General features: G+C 54.0%; 1 protein-coding gene across 1 annotated transcript in view; it reads left to right on the top strand.

Annotated features, from left to right (window-relative positions):
* The first annotated feature begins 2,138 nt into the window (after positions 1-2,138).
* LOC148218014 (uncharacterized) overlaps positions 2,139-19,351 on the top strand; it is a 199,749-nt gene continuing 182,536 nt past the window's right edge. The window contains 2 exon segments of the mRNA XM_088158029.1: positions 2,139-2,143; positions 11,113-11,648. Coding sequence (XP_088014155.1) covers positions 2,139-2,143; positions 11,113-11,648 — 541 coding nt within the window.

Genomic DNA, 19,351 nt, shown 5'->3' with positions numbered 1-19,351 from the left:
AAATGAGGATAAAAAGGAAGCGGCGTTTTAGAGACCGCATGGCAAATGCCGCATGGCCTCTCTCTTTGTTCATCAATAAAGTCACTTTTACAGGACTCCTCTGTCTCCTTTGGATACACAAACCTCTGGCCACGGGAATTTTCCCGCACAGCCCCGGGCACAGGGCAGACACCTCTGTGCCACCCACAGCAACCGGGACGAGCCAGCGCTGCTCCGGCACCGGCTCCTGCCGAGGCCCCAGCGGGAAGGAGACCGCGGGCAGCCGCTCCCGCAGCGCCCTCAGCCCAGCGCCAACACGGGCCGGCACCGGCACAACCAACCCGCCAGAGCCCCCTGCCGCCCCCGAGGCCCGCAGCGAGCCCCGAGCCCCCGCACAACCGAGCGCGGCTCCCACCTGCGCTGGGGCCGCCTCCGAGCTCCGCCGCCGCCTCCCCGGGCTCCGGCCGCTGCCGCCGCTGCCGGGCCCGCACAGACGCTGCCACAATGGCGCCTTTGCTGCTCTGCCCAATCAGCGCGCCAGAACCAGGAGTGACATTGGCACAATCAGCCAATGGCAGCGAGGGCCGGGCTCTGCACACGGCCCAGCCTCGGCCCGCGCTCTCAGGGCCCCCCGGGCTGTGGGAGGGCAAAGGCGGAGATGAGGAACAGCCCTGGAACGGGCCCGGGCCCGAGCCGCCATTGGCCTGGAAACACAAACAAAGTTCTCCGCAGCTCCCGGCACGCCTTTCCCAGCCCTGCGTGTTCGCTGGCTCCGGCTCAGCCGGCAGCCCTGGAGTCTCACTTCTCCTACCCCTAATTAGGAGCGTCAGTGCATGGCTTTGATTTCCCCACAATGGGAAAACTGCTCCAAACCCCTGTGGATGAGTGGAGGGGAGAGATTGCTGGCAAAAACTCCAGAAACTCAAAGCAGGACAATGAGAAGTAAATGAAGACCCTTCAAACCAGCTTTCCCTCACCCCTCCCTCCTTCCAGCTGCACCTCTTACCTCGGCAGTGCAGGGTGGGACAAACAACGCTCACTTTTTAACATTTTATGAGGTTTATTAAATCTTAGCATGAAAATACAACAAGAGACTGAGAAAGGAGAAAAATCAGCACTGGAAGTACAGGACTAAACCCCCACGTGCTCACCTACAGAATGGATGTTCTGCCTTTTATGGCCCTGGGCCCTCCCAAAGTCTTGTCGCCGAATTCCTTCTCTGCCATCCATTGCTGGAGACTCCTTTCTTACATCTGCACTGGAGGTCAGGTGTAGGAACAAGCCGGCCCTCCCCAAATGCCCCCAGTACCTGAGCCATGTTGTGACAACAATGCAAGGGAGAGGGGAAAGAGGACTATGGGAGGATATATTACAATAACATCATTATACATCCACAAAACTTATCTTTAACATACACACACTGTTCATCCTTTAATTGTGAGAGCCAACCACCACATTGCTCATCTGTAACAACAGCGACTGCACTGGCCCCCCTAAATCAGAGGGGGATGGAGCCAGTGCCAGTCCACCCGAATCGGTGAGGGCAGAGACTACCCCCTGCCCACCTGGGTATTGCATCAGCCCAATACATATTTACAAAAGGCTATACATATTCCAACACTTAAACTGAGTTTCTCCCCTATCCTACCTTTTTCAAGCATGTGCAGTTTTCCCAGTCCTCATCATTTGTTACTTTTCAATACATTCAACAGGTGTGAATTCCTTCACTGGTTAAATGTTAACATTACAACAACTCCTCAGCAACATTCACAACACAACATTTGCATTAAAAGATCTCTAAACTTTAGGAAAACTTCTTTTACGGAAGTCAACCTTATGAAACACATAGTATTCACTCTAACAATTGCTAAAGCCGACAGTGTAATATATTTATCACAGTGATCTTGAGTTCAGAGCCAGGATTGGGCTAGGGAGTGTGACTGGGGCTGCCATTGGGCTTAGGACTAAGAACAGTGTTGGCCTTAGGGCAGGAATTGGGGCTGAGCTTGGGAATTCAAGCTAAAGCTGGCATTGGAGTGTGGGCTGGCACTCAAAACTGCACTTAGGGCTTGAGACTGCCATTGGGATTGGGCTTAGAGTTGCAATTGGGGCTGGCTTTGGGCTTAGGGCTAAACGTGGCATTTGGTTTAGGGCTGAGCATGTGGTAGGGTCTGGAATTGGGGCTGGGCTTTGCAGTTAGAGATGGGTTTTAGATTAGAGCTGGAATTGGGGTTAAGGCTAAATGTGCCATTTGCCTTAGGCCTGGCCTTGAGATTGGCTCTGGGGCTGCACGAGTCTGGCACTGGGATGAGATTAAATCCAGGAGAGTGAGTGTGTCTCAACATGGAGTGAGACTGAGATCAGGATCAGGATGAGCTTTGGGACCGAGCGCACGCCCAGATGGACAGGGGAGATGTCACTGCAGGATGTCCCTGGCATCGTCACAGCCCTGCTCAGGCACCACCAAAAGGCAGCAGGAGCTGGCTGGTCCAACATCCAGGTGCTCCCAGCACCGAGAATATCCCTCTGTCCAGTCCCTTGGGCTGTCCTGGACAGGCTCCCTCCGGGCTCTTTGTCACCTCCTCGATGGCAGAGCATGGGATATTGAGTGGCTTCTAGGACCCTGCAGAGTCCTTGAGGAGGGCAAGCCTTGCTTAGCAACAACCAAATTCTCTCCCTGTCATACACAGCATTCCCATCCTGCATCCAATCCCATCCCTGTGCCACTTTCTGGGAAGAAATGAAGCCCAGTCAAATCCAGAACAGTGGGAACTTTCAGACAGTTCTTGAGAAAATCCTCATTTATTTAACACTAATGCTCCTAAGAAATCAGATCTTGATCTGTAAAAACATTCCTGGTAGTCCAGCTTTGCTTTCAAGGACCTGTAATTGTCTGTCGGGAATGCGGCTTTTGTTGTGAGAACCGGTGATTGGCGGGAAGAATGGGACTAAGAGCAAGGAAGGAATTCACTAGGGGAAAAAGAAATGGAAATATGTCAACAGATAGACCCTTAAATAGCCCCCCGGGAAGAAAACTAGCCGGGTGGAAATATGACTCCAACACCAAAGAACTTAAGATAATATAGAGTTGTGTAATAGAATAGACTAAGAGAGTAATTAAGTCCAAATATGTTTACTGGTCGAGGGATGAGTCACATGAGGAAAGGATATGTCAGGTTTTAAACATCCATGTAAAAGCTAAAGAACAGCTCTTGTACAGATGTGGGAGAGGGGATTTCTCACTGAAAAACCTTTCTAGCTCTGGCCTCTCAGTCCTGAATCTCAAGGGAAAGGTACTCTGCACCCCATTCCCTACAAACAGAAAATCCTGGATTTGGGAAAAACACTGGCTTGGGGTGTGCTTTCTTTTCCTCTTCTCTTTTGCTACCTCCTGACTTTTCTCTCTCTCTGTGAACACTAATTTTGCTGTACACTTTCCCTCAGATAATTGAACTGCTTACCACATCAAATGTAACAGTTGTTCTTCACCCAAATTAAACACAAGAAGGTGCTACTTCTCTTTCATGTTGAAATCAGAGCTTGAATGCAGGGATTTCAAAGTGAATAAATTACCTTTCCCTCTTTCAGTCCAAAGTGAGCTACTGCCACCTGCACTTGCCCTTCCCTTCCTCTCCTGAACCACCGAACAGCCCCACTGGGATGGCAGGAGCTGGGCCTGGGAACTGCTGCCTTTGGAGTTGCATCTCCTCCTCCCGTGGCTGCTGCTCAGAGCCCAGAAGTGCTCTGAGAACTTGAAGTTGTGGCAGCTGGGTTAGAGCCTACATGGGAGGAGGAGAAGGTTCACCAGAGCCCTTCTCCTGCCGTGCCAGCTCCAGGGCAAGGAGTGCAATGGAAGCCAGCCAATGTCCAAACCCCATCTGCTCTGCCAGTTCCTGTGGGAATGAGCTGCTGCAGAGGGGAAGATTTGGGTGGGAATGTGGTTCTCTAAGAAGGCCATAACTAAATGCTTGCATGGGGGTTTTGGCTTCTGGAGCAGTGGGGTAGGGCTGTTGTTGGTTCCTACCCCTCCATCCCAGGATGATGTAAGGGGTGAGGGATGCCATGTGTGCTGTGCACTGGCAGTGATCCTCAAGAAATCCTTCTAATCCTCTCCTTCAAACTAGTCAAGCTCCTGGGAAAGATAGGACCGAAAAGAAAAAAGCATTCTCAGTTTTGTGTCCTCCTGCCCTTGTGGGGTGAGGGGCAGGAGGCAGAGGTCCAGCTTGGTCTCTCTCTGACCTTTCCTTTGAGACAACACTGTCTGCTCCCACCACAAAGGCACAGAGGGTGCTCTTTGCCCCCACCAGTGGGAAGTGGCTCTGCTGACCCCACTAAGAGTGCTAGAAGATTAGTCTGTGAACGAAATAGTTGAATATTGCCTAGAGGGGGGTAGCAGGCAGTAGATGTGCCACCATTCTCTTTCCAGGACCCCACGGGGAGTACTTGAACTATCGACGATGAGAGAGAGACGGGGACACTGAATGGTGATCAAAATCCAATTTTTAATGAGCACTACATGTGCTTATATACCATTTACAGGAAGGCTGGTAATATTTTACTGCAATCACATAGACAAACCTTACATAGAAAACTCTCACATAGACAAACTTTACATTTGGACTTAGTAAAATCTTATTTCCCATAACCCAGACTTGATCCAGTCCTCTTGCAGTCAGGTCTCTGTTTGCTCTTGCCAGGCATCCTCGTTGTCAGGCTGCATTTGCTGATTAAATCTGCAGTACTATCAGGCTCATTTGCATTACCCATATCCACATCTCCCCCGTTTCTTTTAACTAAAAATACACTCTTCAGCGATTTGTCAATTAAATTCTTAACACCCTGTAAAATACAAGGAATAACTACTACAATGCATAATATGATGCCTAATACATACAAACCTATTTGAACTAAATTCCTAACCCAGCCAGTGAGTCCCCAGTGCCCTAAGAGCCAGTTCAGCCAGTCGTACCCATTATCTACCCGAAGTTAATTCACACCTTCTTTCAGGGCTTGAATGCTGGCATAGATGGGCTGGGAGTGGTCAGAAAGGTTAAGGCAACACATCCCATCGAATTCCTCAGCCACAGGCGGCGGCGGAGCTCGGAGGCGGCCCCAGCGCAGGTGGGAGCCGCGCTCGGTTGTGCGGGGGCTCGGGGCTCGCTGCGGGCCGAGGGGGCGGCAGGGGGCTCTGGCGGGTTGGTTGTGCCGGTGCCGGCCCGTGTTGGCGCTGGGCTGAGGGCGCTGCGGGAGCGGCTGCCCGCGGTCTCCTTCCCGCTGGGGCCTCGGCAGGAGCCGGTGCCGGAGCAGCGCTGGCTCGTCCCGGTTGCTGTGGGTGGCACAGAGGTGTCTGCCCTGTGCCCGGGGCTGTGCGGGAAAATTCCCGTGGCCAGAGGTTTGTGTGCCCACAGGAGACAGAGGAGTCCTGTAAAAGTGACTTTATTGATGAACAAAGAGAGAGGCCATGCGGCATTTGCCATGCGGTCTCTAAAACGCCGCCTCCTTTTTCATCCTCATTTTCCCGTCTGCATCTCCCTCTCCCATTCCCCTCTGGCTGACGTTTTTGGAAGGTTCAGAGTTCCCGATCCGCCTACTGCATGTCCCTCTTAATATGCACCCCTACTACGATATTAATCTTACTGCTTTCAATCCCTCCTTTTCTTATTTTCTCAAGAATTGCCTTTACAAACTTTTAATTTCCATCGACTCAATCTCTTTTCCTGCATCCTCTTTGGCGCACGGTGTCTTCCATGGTAAAAAGCTGAGAGTTGCTGCAGCACGTCAGAGGAGGAGCAGCATTCGTTTAAGCCATGGTCTGCCAGGGAACCACGAAAACGTGTCCCATTCCCATCCTTTCTCCGGAATACGAGCTATTTTCATATTTCCTTTGCTATCTGTTGAACCACTTTTCGGTTATCATCTGTTTGCAAACCGCCGTTTGCGTCACTTAATTTTCCACAAACTCCTCCTTCTTCTGTAAGTAGATAATCTGATCCCATCCCATGGTGAAATGTCTCGTTCCTCATTTCAGCGGCTTGGTCAGCAGGAAGGTCAGGAGCTGGAGCTCTCTGCTTGGTTATTATTTCAAGGATACTTTTTAACCTAATTATGCCACTCAAATTATGGATGGGTTTTCTGTGTCCTGATATGAATTCCTTAGGGATCCCAGGGGCTGGTCCATGGTGTTGTAGCATTTGTTCTGGTGTCTGTTCATCTTTTTCCCTTTTTTGGGTGCCCCCTCCATCCAGGGCTGCATCAATTGACCACTTTTATCTTATGAAATGATAAAATGTTTGGATTCCCAACTCATTTCTCTGGACTAGCAAAAACACCTCATTGCTTTGGGGAGAGGGATGATCCCCGCACACACACTTTTTTTTCATGAAATTTGCTCAATATTCTCCGTTTGCTGTTTCCCTTTGCAGCTTAACCAGTTTCTGTTGCAGTCAGATATCCTCACTATGGGCTCTGCCTTTAGTTGTGCAAATTCCATCTGTGCAAGCAGGCAGAGCTGGGGGTGAGGGGCAGATGGACTCAGGGAAATTCCTCCCCCTGGCAAGAAGGCCCTTGGGCATTGTCCACACTTTTCCAGAGCAATGTTAATTTGCATTTCTATAACTCCTCTCCTGGCTGCCTGGAACTAGGATTTTCTTCCAGAGCAGCTATTAGGGGATTCACACGTGCAAGCTCACAATCTGCTTTATTTTTCTTTTCTATTTTTTTAACGATTTTTTATTAACAGTTTATGCGTTAAAGCCTCACCATTAATACTCTTCTAGGTTTGCAAAATGCAACTTAAAGGTGAGCTTCTAAAGATCCATTCCGAAATTCTCCCATCATTAAGAGCCACCACAAATATATAGAAAAATATTCCAATGCAATCAAGTCTTTTCTACCTCTTCTCCTAGGAGTAAAAATTGCTTGTCACACCCCTGGCCCAAACCTAACTGACAATCTAAAAGTAGGATTAATGTGAAAAGTTTTTCTCATGGTGTAATCTTGTCACTGAAACTGCAGGGACAATAAAAAACTCTCCAGCAATATCTTTAGTGTTAGAGAGTTAAGGCATTTCTTGATTCTGGTCAGGATTATTAACAGAAATCATTTCATCCACACATAGCCCGGGTGTGCAGAGAAAATCATTCCATGAGATGTGAATTTTACAAGATTTTTCCTGAAATTTTACAGTCTGAACCCATTGAAATCCATTGGTTTAGTGTTTATTGCTTCCAGGTTGTGTAGTTTTTAGTGTTTGGTTTCCTGTTGGACCTGGATTTCTCCTCCTGTGATGTTAATGAGGTCTCACTCCTGGATTTCCTTCTCAGCCTTTTCCAGACCAGGTGTCTCCATCTATGCCGGGGGGCAGTGTCTGGGGTGGGTGTTCCTTGATATTTGCTGATGTTTCCTTGATGTTTTGTTGATGTTTGTTATGTTTGTGGATATCTTTTGGGCTATTCCCAGTCTGATGAGATGTTAAACTCATCTCTGTTGAGTGGTCTAACAGTCCATAAAAAATACCTTTTAGAATTTCTTTCCTGAGAGAAAGGCAAACCGAGCCTGACTAGTAAAATGGAATGTAAAAAAATTTAAAGTTGGTATATTTTTAAACAGTGGAATCGCAGGCAGCCCAGTGTGTGAGTGTAATTGAGAGGCAGAGTCCTGGGTGGATGCTGTGAACAGCAAAGTGCCAAGGCAGGCTCTGTGCCAGCCCAGCTTCCTGTGGCAGAGATTTCACAAGAGACAGGATTCTGGCCACAGACTGCTTGAAATATACATCCCTTATCTCCAGCCCGCACTAGGTGGAGAATTCCCAGGGTAAGGAATTGCAAAGATCAATTCCAAGGGAGATAATTGAATATCTGCCCTGGCTCTGGCCAAAGGTTATAATGGTCGGATGCTTGGCCTTCAGCCAAGGGCACACACTGACTCAGAAAACACTTCCTAAATGCAGCAACATGTTGCATATTCATAGACCTTCATGCATTATTCAGAATCATTCCCCTCCAACCTGTAAATCACTATTTTTTCCTTCCCTGGGGTTTTGGCGCCCCATAATCCAGGAATGTGAAGAATTTCCTGATTATCTTTTTTACCATTCTCCAAGTTTGTTACATGAACAAAAGATTTTTACATTATACTCCAAGAAAAATATATTTATCACACAAGTATTTATAAGTTTTGTTAATTGCAGAACTAAAAGAAACTATATTCATACAGCAATGTTTTCCAGCATATAGCATTCATTTTAATATTTGCAAAAACTCAATAATATAATGTACACTTAGAACACACATAGAAATCAAATTTCTTTTTCTCAGTCTGGAGGAGACATAGCTGGGGCACCAATCATTTTGTTATTTTTCATTTTCTCAGGTTTTTTCCTTTTCTCCTGTCCATACCACAATATTTAGGATATTTGGGTTTAAAAAGTCATAAAATGTTGTGGCTAGAGCAGAGATTCTTCAATCCAGGTCCTGCAATTTCCTATTAATCCTCAGAATTCTTGCACCTGCTTTTTTGTCCTGGATTACTTCTAAGATTCCCTGGTCCCTCTCTGGGTCAATACACCTCAAACCCTTAGTTAAAATATGTCCCAAATATTTAACCCTTTTCTCCACCATTTCCTCTTTTATTTCAAATACTCAAAGATTATTTTTAGCCTGAATATTCAGCCATTTCACAGAGGCTTCTTCTGCCACTTCTTGTCCTCCTGATTGGGGAAAGTCATCCACATCCTGCATTAACCCAATTCCTAGGTAAATCCTAGGGAAAAATTCTTATGATATTTTCTGCAAGATTTGCCACAATAAGGCCGGTGCTTCCATGCATCCCTGCAGAAGGACCGTCCATGTCTTTTCCATTTTCCCTTCTATCTCTTGTTCCCACTCAAAGGCAAAATCCAGTTTACCATCCTGTGTAAGTGGGCATCCCCAGAAAGCATCTTTGCCATCAATTCCTGAATGGTGTCAGTGTGAGGAGGGCACCTGGTTCAAGATGGTGTAAGGATGTGAGAGCCCCTGGGTGCTGGAGCCCCCTTGGGCCCTGGGGTTCATCCCTCAGGGGCTGTAGAAACTCTGCCATGGCCTTTGCCTTCCCCTTGGCCTTTTCCTCATCCCTTCTTACATTCCCCTGCTGTGCCTTTGTGACCAAGTGCTCCAGGGGCTTCTTCTGCCCCTCCTGCAGCCCCCTCAGTGCCTGGGGGTGCTCATCCTCTGACAGCTGCTGAGCTTTCTGCTAAATCATTCCTTTCTGCAGTGACCCAAGGAAAACGCTTAAAAGCGAATCTGGATGCTTGCACTTCCAATCCCCATTTCCCAGCTGTTCCTTCGTCCTGCTGCTCCTTGTGCTGTGGCTGCCGTGGCCAGCCCGTATCCCAGAGCCGGTGCCTGTCCTGCCGCAGTGTCCAAACGCGGCCCCCCCGGCGGGCAGGGCCGGCAGCTCCACGGGGCCGGGCAGCGGCCGGGGCGTCCCGCAGCCTCCTGGGGGCCGGGGGCCACTGCCGGGCCTGCAATTGCCGGGGGGTGCTGGGCTCAGGCAGCGCCCGGCGCTGAGCCCCGGCTGCCCCACAGCCCCGGCCCGGCCCCGCAGCTCCCCACAGGCCCCCAGCCCGTGCTCCCGGTGCCGCCCCTCTGCGCCCGCTCCTGCCGCTGCCCAGCACAGAGAAACCCCCTGCAATCCTGACCTCCTTGTGTGCCTGTCCTGGCAACCGGGGATACAAAGGATCTGCAGCAGCTGGCAACTTTTGACGAGAATAGCCTGCTGAAAAACATCCCCATCCTCAGTATTTTTCTCTTCCTCCTCTTTTCCATCATTCTTTGTCTTCCCACATAGATTCTTTCTGCTGCTTCTTGCCTGAACCATATTCCCTGCACTTCTCATCACACCAACACCATCCATCCCCTGTTGTCTAAATCCCTTCTGGACTTCCCTTATTGCTCCCCTGTGTCTCCCTGTCCTTGATTACCTCTGGGAGAATGGGCAAACTTCCTCAACATGCTCCCAAGGGCCGCTTCAGAGATATTCTGGGATCATCATCTCTTTGGCCAGGAGCCCTTCCTGGCTTTCCCTTTCTACCCTGCATGGGTGCCCTGCCATGTTTAGTCCCCGAAGATGCCACTGTAGTCACTGCTGAGATTTTCAGTGCTCTCTGGCTGCCGACTCTTCCCAGCCCCCCTGATCTGTCACTCGTCTGTCTCCTGGCCCCAGCGCCCCCCGGCAGGGGAATTTGGGGAGGTGGGAGGGGGGGAGCGCCAAGGCCGGGCCCCCCCGCGCTGTGGTGGCGGCAGCGGCTGCAGTGGGGAGCGAGTGCGGGCGGGAGCGGCCGAGAGCCCAGCGCTGCCCCAGCCCGAGCTGCCCCAGCTCCATCGCTGCCCCTGCGCTGGGATGCTGTGGGTTTGGGGGGAAGAGGGAGCCGGCAGTGGGTGCTGGGCCTGGGGGCAGCAGCAGAAGGGAAGGAGAAGCAGGGTTGAAGAACAAAATGGTCAAATAATGCATATGGGAGGAGCAGGTGGGATTGTGCATGAGAAGGAGGAATAGTAGGAGGAAGTGAAATGTGAGGAAAAGCAGGGACACAGGAGAAGGAGGAGCAGAAAAGAGAAGCAACACAAGTTTCCATCCCTCCCTCTATCTACAGCCTCACCCCTGCAGCCCCAAGTTCATTGCCCCCCTCCAAATGCAGCAGGTGACCAGAAAGGGGGATGTGTGATTTTCTGAAGGATGAATCTTGGTGTTTGAAAGCTTTATTGGGGTAAAAGTTGGTGTTTTATTTCTTTTGCGGGTACTGAATCTTTGTATTTCAAGGGGATTTTGGCTGAATCTTGCTTTGTGGGGCGCTTTTGATGTGTATCTTGAGGTTTGGAGGATTTTGGGGCTGAATCTTGGTGTTTCAGAGGTTCTTACAGACACAATATGGCCAATAATTTTCTGGGATGAACTTGGGCAAAGGGGAACCGCCAGCTCAAGGCACTCCCCTCTTGTTTTTTCCCCAAACCAGGATTTTTCATTCCCAAGGCATTGGCAGATGGAGGAGGAGGAAAAGCCCCAGAGATCTCTCACGAGGAGGGGCTGCAAACCCAGCCCAGGGAGCTGCGAGGAGGAAAGACCCTCCCTGAGCCGGGAAGGCGGCCGGAGATCCAGGCAGAGCTCAGAGCTGGTGGAGAAGCCTCCTGGAGGGGAGAAGCCCCACAAGTGCTTGGAATGTGGGAAGGGTTTCAGATGGACCTCCGACATGATCCGGCACCAGGTGATCCACACTGGAGAACGGCCCTATGATTGTGGGAAATGTGGGAAGAGCTTCAGGACTATTTCTCATCTGATGGAGCACCAAGTGATCCACACAGGGGAACGGCCCTACACCTGCTTGGAATGTGGGATGAGTTTTGGGTGGAGCTCTGACCTGAGAAGGCACCAGCGCATCCACACTGGGGAGAGGCCCTACGAGTGTCCCAAGTGTGGGAAGAGGTTTCACACCAGCTCCGATTGCCTCATCCATGAGCGGATTCACACAGAGGAGAGGCCCTTCCGCTGCCCCGACTGCGGGAAGGGATTCAACCGCAACTCCCATCTCACTGTCCACCGGCGCATCCACACTGGGGAGAGGCCCCACGAGTGTCCTGAGTGTGGGAAGAGCTTCTCACAGAGCTCAACTTTGACCCGACACCAACGGAGGCACCACTAAGGGAATCCCTGTGAGTACCCCAAGAGTGGGAAGATCTTCGTGCTCTGCTCCAGCTCCATCCCCCATGGGAGGATCGGTGTTGGATGATCTCCAGTGACCCCCGTTGGGCAGAGCCCTGGTGATCCGTGGTCCTGGTGATCCCTGTTGGGTGGAAGGAAGGGGTTGGAGAGATTTCTCTCCCTTTTCCTTGTCCCGCTGTGATTTGGTTGGTAATGAATTCCCTCGCTGTGCCCAGGCTGGCTCTGTTGTTCCCGTGCCGGTGCTCGGGGCGGGATCTCTCCTGTTCCTTCTCTCACTCCCGGGCCTGTTCTCAGCCAATGAGAGAATGCGATGAAGAAGATTCAGCCAATCAGAGAGAGCAGCTGTGATGACTCACCGGTTGCCGGGCAGACCCGCAGCACCCAGTGTTCCCCACCTGGACCCGCCCTCCCCGCCCAGTCACGATCCCCACTCCGGGGTCCCCTCAAGTCCTTTCCTAGTACCCCCCACTAAATGAACTGGGTGTAACTGGGAAGCTTTACTGGGAACACTGGGAGCAGCTGGGCTTAGGCAGAGTTCCAGCAGGGCTGGGGGAGACACACTACCCTCCCAAAATCAGTGTGTGGATGGAGCAGGGCGTCCTGGCCTTCCGTGAGTTCATGGGGAGGGGCTGCGGCCGCTGCCGGCTCAGGAACTCTGTGGGCAGAGAAAAGGGGGTGACACCCGGCTGGAGGTCCCCAGGAGGAGCACACACACTCTGGGGGCGGGGGAATATGAACCCGGGGTCCTCCCCTCAACTTCTTGCACAGGTAGAAGCCGAGCCCCAGCGCCAGGAAGACGAAGCCCAACACGGAGCCACCAATCTCCGTCAGCACATTGCTGTGAGCGGCGTCTGGCGGCATCTCTGGGGGACCACAGGTGTCAGGGCCACCCAAAACCTCTCACGGACATTTCAAGCCTCTCCAAGAATCCTCCCAATCTCCCCCAGCCCACCTAGGGCTCCCTAAAACTTCTAATTCTTCTAATCTCTTCCTGGCTTCCTTGGGACCCACCAAAGCCCCTCCTGTCCCTTTCAAAATGCCATAACTCCCTCCCATTTGCCCCCCACTGCCCCAGGACCCCCACACCATCTCCCAATCCCTTCCCAGCTACAGTAGAACTCACGAAGATCCTCCCAGTCTCTTTGCAGCACAACCAACCTCATTCCAAACCCTGCTTTCCAATCCCTGATCTTTTTCCAGCTCCTCCACGTTCACTCAAAACCTTCCCAGTTATACCCAGCACCCCCAGACTCCCTCCCAGTGCTCTCCAGGACCCCTAGAACCCCATCCCACCCTCCCCAACATCCTTCAAACTCATTCTCAGCCATTCTAGACCGCCGATCCATTCTCCTATTTTAATCCAGGCTATCTCAAACTCCCTCCCAGTTACTCCCAGCACACGCCAATCCCTCTCCCAGCTCCCCCAGTGCCTCCCCCACGCCCCTCACACTGTGGGGTCCGGGCCGTGCTCCAGGCTGATGTGCTCCACCTGGTAGCTGGAGCTGACCCTGTGCCAGGGGGGTTTCCAGAAGCACCAGGAGCTGGTAGAAATCCAGTCCCCATTAGGGACCAGATTGGTGGCCACCACATGCCCCGGAGCTTCTGCTGGCCCTGGAACCATCTCAGCTGGATCTCGGCAAGGCAGAAATCCATCACAGAGCAGAGCAGTCAGCCGGGTCCGGGCTAGGAGCTCGAGGGCCACAGTGAGATGGGCACTGGGGAGCGCTGGGAAAGAGCGGGGACACACTGGGATCAGCTGGGGGGAGACTAGGAGAAATGGAAGAGGGCTGTTGAGGAAGTGAGAGGGACTGGGGATGAAACTGGAGAAAGTGGGGGAACACTGGGAGAGAGTGGAGTGGATTGGGGAACGGGAGAAAGAGTGGAGGTTTGGGATTGGACTGAAAAGGACTTTGAAGATTTAGAGGGATTGGGAGTGCACTGGGAGAGAGGGTGGAGGTCTGGGAGTGGAATGCGAATGGAATGGTTGGGGACCGAGAGGAATTGAGAGGGACTCTGGTGAAACTGGGAGGGACTGTGAGGACACTGGGAGGGACTGGGATGGACTGGGTCCATCCCGAGTCACTTGGGTTGAGGGGCAGGAGGCCCCGGGGATGGGCACAAGAAGGGCTGACGTGTCTCGGGTGATTCCCAGGGAGGTTTTGAGGGGCTCCAGGGTCATTCCCAGGGCAGGGCCCGAGGGGACACGCTCTGCCCCACGCTCACCTCTGCGCTCCACGAGGAACGGGCTGGACAACTCGTAGTTGTGCCGGCAGTGCCTGTCCACCGCAGCCCGTCTGTACTCCATCCATTGCGGGTCGCTGTTCCAGTGCCTGGCAGCCTTGTCCCCAAAGGAGGTGTCCCCACGTCCAGCCCCACATCGCTGCCCAAGTGCAGGAACTGCTCCCGCTTGGAGATGTTCCTCTCCACGAACCTCAGCCGGTCGGTGCCGTGAATGAAGTGACACTCGGACTAAACCATCTCCTGGAACAGCGCTGTGTGTGCAGGACACAGGTCCGGGGGTGTCCCCCCAGCAGCCCCCCAGCAGCCCACAGTAGCCAAGAGCTCCGGGTCCCTGCCACACGCCCCATGGCCAGCACTGGATAGGGTCTGACACCTCCCCCCTGTTGGAACCCTGGAAACTGAGGGGTTTGGGCTTTCTCTGCTGACAGACATTGACCCCCAGGAAAACTCTGCTTTTGACCTGAGGCTGTGAAGAAGCTTTCCAGAATTGTGATAGAACTGGGATCACTGGTGTGTAGTTTGAATAGAAGTGTGTAATGTCCCATGGTGGAAAATTTAGAATTTATGGTTTTAGACTATATTAATACATATAAAACAAGATGGAGGTTTTAGGGTGGAGTTTTCTTTCTTTTTCACCTTCTTCACGGGTCTTGCTGGTACTTTTGTAATTGGATAGAAAATTCCACAGTGCAGGTCACAGGTGATTGGTTGTTGGGTTAAAAGTAAAAAGAATTTAGCTGTGTGTTCTTAAGTGGACAGATTGGCCCTTAAAATGCCTTGTAGAGAGAGATACGTGTCCATTTTTGACCTGTTAGCTAGAAGTGCTGTAGAACTCACTGTAATATAGATAAGAATAAAATATCTGAGTCCAAACACGAAATTCCGTCTCTAGAGCATTTAATCCCGGCTCTGTAACAACAAAAAAGAAGATAAAACGCGATACCCCCTCCCCAAATTCTCCTGTCGGGGGGCGCTGGGGGCGGGGCGCGGGTGGAGTCCAGGTGAGGAGCTCTGGGCGCTCTGGGACTGCCTGAGGAGTCATCAGCGCCGCGCGCTCTCATTGGCTCAATTATTTTGGTGCCTTCTCTCATTGGCTGAGGAGAGGCCCGGGAGTTGAGAGGAGGACCGGGAGAGATCCTGCCCCAGGCTAGCGGTGGAAGAACATCCAATTAACAAGGCATGCAGATCCTTTCCCAGCGGTGCCCACACTCCTGTAGGAACTAAATGCACCGAGGATCTCACGAGGGTCACCAACTCTCTGGCGGCCAAATCCAGCCCTGCGCTCCCTGCGGGTGCGGGCACTCTGGGAAGGGCTCAGCTGCGGGTCAGATGGCCGGAGAGTGGCTTGGTGGTCACCTCGTGTGTGAGGCAGTGATGGGCTGGGGAGATGCGTGGACACTGCACATAATCACTTCCAAGCAAAAATCATTCCAGGAAGGAGTAACAGCTTCTGACAGAGACCAAGTGTTGCCACCAGGTGCTCCTGCCAACAGCCGCCTGCAGAAAGGAGCACACACACCCATGCACGGGGGCTTTGGCTGTCCTCTGACAGAGAAGTCCCCAGGGGACACAGGTCTCTGTGGCAGGAGCAGGCACCAGCATTGGCAGGCCTTGGGGGCGGCAGGTCTCCTTTGGCAGGGACTCTGCCACACCTGCTGATTTCACTGCTCCCAGGACTCAGAGCAGCATTCGTGCCCTGGGCCATACGTCCCGTGTCTGTGTCACACTCCTGTGTGTGTGACGGCCACCCAGCACCGGGTCTTGTCCCAGAGAGGCCCTGGCAGCTGCTGTGGAAGGCCCCGATGCCCTTCCTGCTGCAGCTGCATCGGCAACCGTGGGGGCTCCTTCTGCTGCCCTGAGCAGGCAGAGCAGAGGAGCATCTGCTTGTTGTTTGAGCCATTCCTAAAATTCCTGTTGGGCTGTCCTCGAACCTTGGGGGAACGTCTTCCTTGCAAGCTGGGCCACTTTGGGGGGGGGGGGGGGGGGTGTCCCCAGGGCACGTGGAGGTGTGTCCTAGGGCTCTTTGTGACACAGTGCACCGTGGTCACCGTGCAATAGGAAAGGGACAGAGCGTACAAGGGTGACCCTTTGTGACACGTCGTGACATAGGTGCTGGCGGTGACACGGCCACACCACAGTGCTCGGTGCACTCGTCGGGACAGGACGGAGAGAGCGGTGCTGTGAGGAGCCCCCACACAGCCAGCTTGTTCCCTACTGACCCGGAGCTTTTCCAAAGCGTTTCCTCTGCAGGTGGCCTCGAGGACAGACTGCAGGACACTGTAGCCTTCCCAAGGCTTCTCTGTTGCAGCTGCCTACAAGGCACAACTGCAGCACCTGCTCATCTGGAGCTTTTCCGAGACATCTCTCCTGCAAGCAGTCCCAACTCCATACACTGACATGGAGCAGACACCACCCAGAGTGCCCAAGCTGGCCTGGGTGAAGGAGGAGGAGGAGGCTGCAGCTCCCTCAGCACAGCAGCCTGAAGAGCTGGAGCAGATCCAGCTGCTGCAGGAGGGTGAGTAGCAGAGCTGGGCCACAGGGCTGGTGCCTGCAGCCAGCTTAGCCCCATCCCATCCCATCCCATCCCATCCCATCCCATCCCATCCCATCCCATCCCATCCCATCCCATCCCATCCCATCCCATCCCATCCCATCCCATCCAACATGCCCATGGATAGGACAGAAGAGGGGCTGGGGCTGAACCCCCAGGCAGCCACACCCCATCCCTGGAGCATCCCAGGGCTGTCCCTGCCTGGGAATGCAGGGCTGGCCTGTGTTCTCCGGCCTCTCCCACAGCCCCTCAGCCCTGGCTGCGCTCGCTCTTTGCCAGGTGCCGCCATGGACCCGACACAAGAGCAGGACCCTGCCCGTGGCCGCTTCCGCAGAACAGCGCAGGTACTGCAGCCATCCCCACCTGGGCTGGGCCTGCTGTCACTGCTCAGCCCAGCACCGTGCTTGGAGCACTCCATGGATTCTCCCTCTCTTCCTGCCCTTCTCCTGCAGATGATCTATGAATTCATCATGTTCATTTGGCGGGAAGAGACCACCGGTGTGGGCACTGGGCTCTTGGCAAACTTTCACCTCTTCACTGCTGAGACCGGGGCTGCCATGCTGGATTTGCTTGTGGAGAAGGGGGTCTCCAATCCAAAGCAAGTAAGCAGCCTGTGGCCAGGAATTGTGTGGCGCCTCAAGCCAGCTCTGCTGGGTTCCTTCAGTCTTTGAGGCCCAGACCAATAGGGTAGGAAGGGCAGCACTTCTCAGGGGAAGCTGGGGAACCTGCTGCTCGGGCAGGTGTCCAAGTCTCCCCGGGCCTTCTGCAGGTGCCAGCCATGGTGAGGTACATCCACAAGTGGCTCACGGCCAATGAGTCTGCTGGGCACAGGCTGGACAAGGCCCTTCTGGAGCTGACCAGGGAATACCCCTGTGATGTGCTGATGACTCTCTTGCGCTGGGCCCCATCGGGTGACAGGTACGGCAGCCCCACCTGCCTTGAGGGTTTAGGGTTCCCCGGCCCGTTACCCTGTAGAGCCTGTCCCTGGTGACTGCCAGACAGGGGGACAGTTCCAGGAGCCTCTGGCTCCTCCGTTTGCCAGTGCTGCCATGTCAGCCCCTGAGTGTGCTGCCACGCTCCCTCCCTGCCCCTCAAGATGCCTGCACCCCCGTGGGCTGGCTGGGTGCTGCCAGCGAGGGCCGGTGGGCAGAGGCAGGGCTGACGGCCAGCGCGGGCCCCTGCAGCAGCCCAGGCCACAGTGCTGTGGCCCAGACCCCCCTGACACAGAGCTCTGACCCCACAGAGCTGCTACGGCCATGTGGGGAGTGATCATGTCCTCCACTGGGACTGCGGAGCCGGCGCTGCAGATACTCCTCAATGTGCTGAACGCCTGGCCAGTGGACAGTGTGTACACCTCCGATGGCGACAGCACAGGAGTCTTTGCCCTGGCTGTGAGTTCCTGCAACTGACCTTGGCTTGCCCCTAGGCCACCTCTCCAGCAGCTAGCTCTCTGTCCTCCCCCCAGCTGCATCTCTCTGCCTCAGGCACTGCGCTGAAACCTGCCTTAGGGCAAAGGTTCAGGGGCACCAGGCTGGGTGACCCCGAGGTGTCTCCCCGGCCTCTCCCTGGCATGCTCGGGCCCTGCCACACGGATGTCTTGGCACTGAGTGTTGTCTCTGGGTGGTTCATTTTTTGCAGGCAACCGTGACACTGTGGAGGGTCTTCAACCTGACCTGGTGCCCACCTATAGTGTTGGAGTATTTTCCCCGTCTCTTTCTGTGTCTGCTCTTCCAAGTTTACATCAGCGCACTGGATACGCCAGAGGAGGTTGATACCTTCTGGAAGGGGTGCCAGGAGCAACTGGGCCTTGCCACCAACCCCCAAAGGTGCTCCATCCCAGTCCTCCCAGTGTCCCCATCCCTTCCAAGGCAGGAGCCAGGGCTGCCAGCATGACCTGGGCTTTGCTCTGCACACAGGTTTGCAGTGCAGACCCTGAAGGTCCTGCTCTGCCGAGTGCAGTGTGAGCGTGTTGTGGTAGCCGTGGAAGGCAAGGCTGGCTGGGACACGCTGCTCTGTACTGACACCCACCACTATGCAGTGGGACTCCTGGCCAGGTGAGACCCCCTTCTCCCTGCTGCCCCCGGCACTTGTGCCCAGGGTGCCCCACACGCCATGGGCAGGGGTGAGAGGGTTTTGTCACAAAGAGACGCACGAGCAGACTGGAAAAGGCTGGCACAGGAGGGTGCCCGGGAACAGCCGCCTCCCAAAGCGCCCACGGGGTGCTTGGGAAAAGACCAGAGCTCCGTGGGTCACTCCTGGGAGAGCTTTGCCCTCTCGGCTCAGGGGCAATGATGCCTTTTCCCCCCACCAGGGAGATGCGCTGTGTCTCCATGATCTGGTGTTGCAGCTTCATCTCCTGCCTCTTGGAGCTCCTCAGCCAAGACATTTCAGACTGGCAGCTGCCTGCCATGGCGTTCCTTGTGGAGGTGAGCCCCATGGGCAGCACAGCTGAGCTGCCTCCCACCTCTCTGCCCTCTCACAGCCGCAGCTGCCTGGGACGGTGCCCGTGCCCTGTGCTGCTGCCTTGGCTCAGGCCTGTGCAGTTCTGAGCTCCTGCCAGATGGGCACCCCGGTCACTGCTTTGTGCCTTTCAGGTCCTGGGCTTCCTGGACATCAAAGAATGGGGTGACAGCCTCCTGGAGATCATGGCAAGGCGCCTGCAGAGCACGTCCAGGGAGATGCGTCGCCTGGTGCTCAGAGGCCTCGTGCAGCTCAGCAAGGACCCCTCGATGGTGAGAAGACAGCAGCGGCTGAAGCTGTGCTGGCAGCGTGGGGCTGGGGAAAGCAGCCCCTTGGGCTTGGCTGGGCTTTGGGAGCTGTGGCAGCTGCTCCCAGCTCTCCTGCGTTGCTGTTCAGCTGCCCGAGTGCTTCAGGACAGCCCTTCGG

This window comes from Sturnus vulgaris, unplaced genomic scaffold (genome assembly GCF_052056855.1).
Source record: "Sturnus vulgaris isolate bStuVul1 unplaced genomic scaffold, bStuVul1.hap1 Scaffold_195, whole genome shotgun sequence".
In the NCBI taxonomy this organism is placed as follows: domain Eukaryota; kingdom Metazoa; phylum Chordata; class Aves; order Passeriformes; family Sturnidae; genus Sturnus; species Sturnus vulgaris.
The sequence above is the reverse complement of the archived record's forward strand: the minus strand, read 5'-3'. Positions and strand labels throughout refer to the sequence as shown.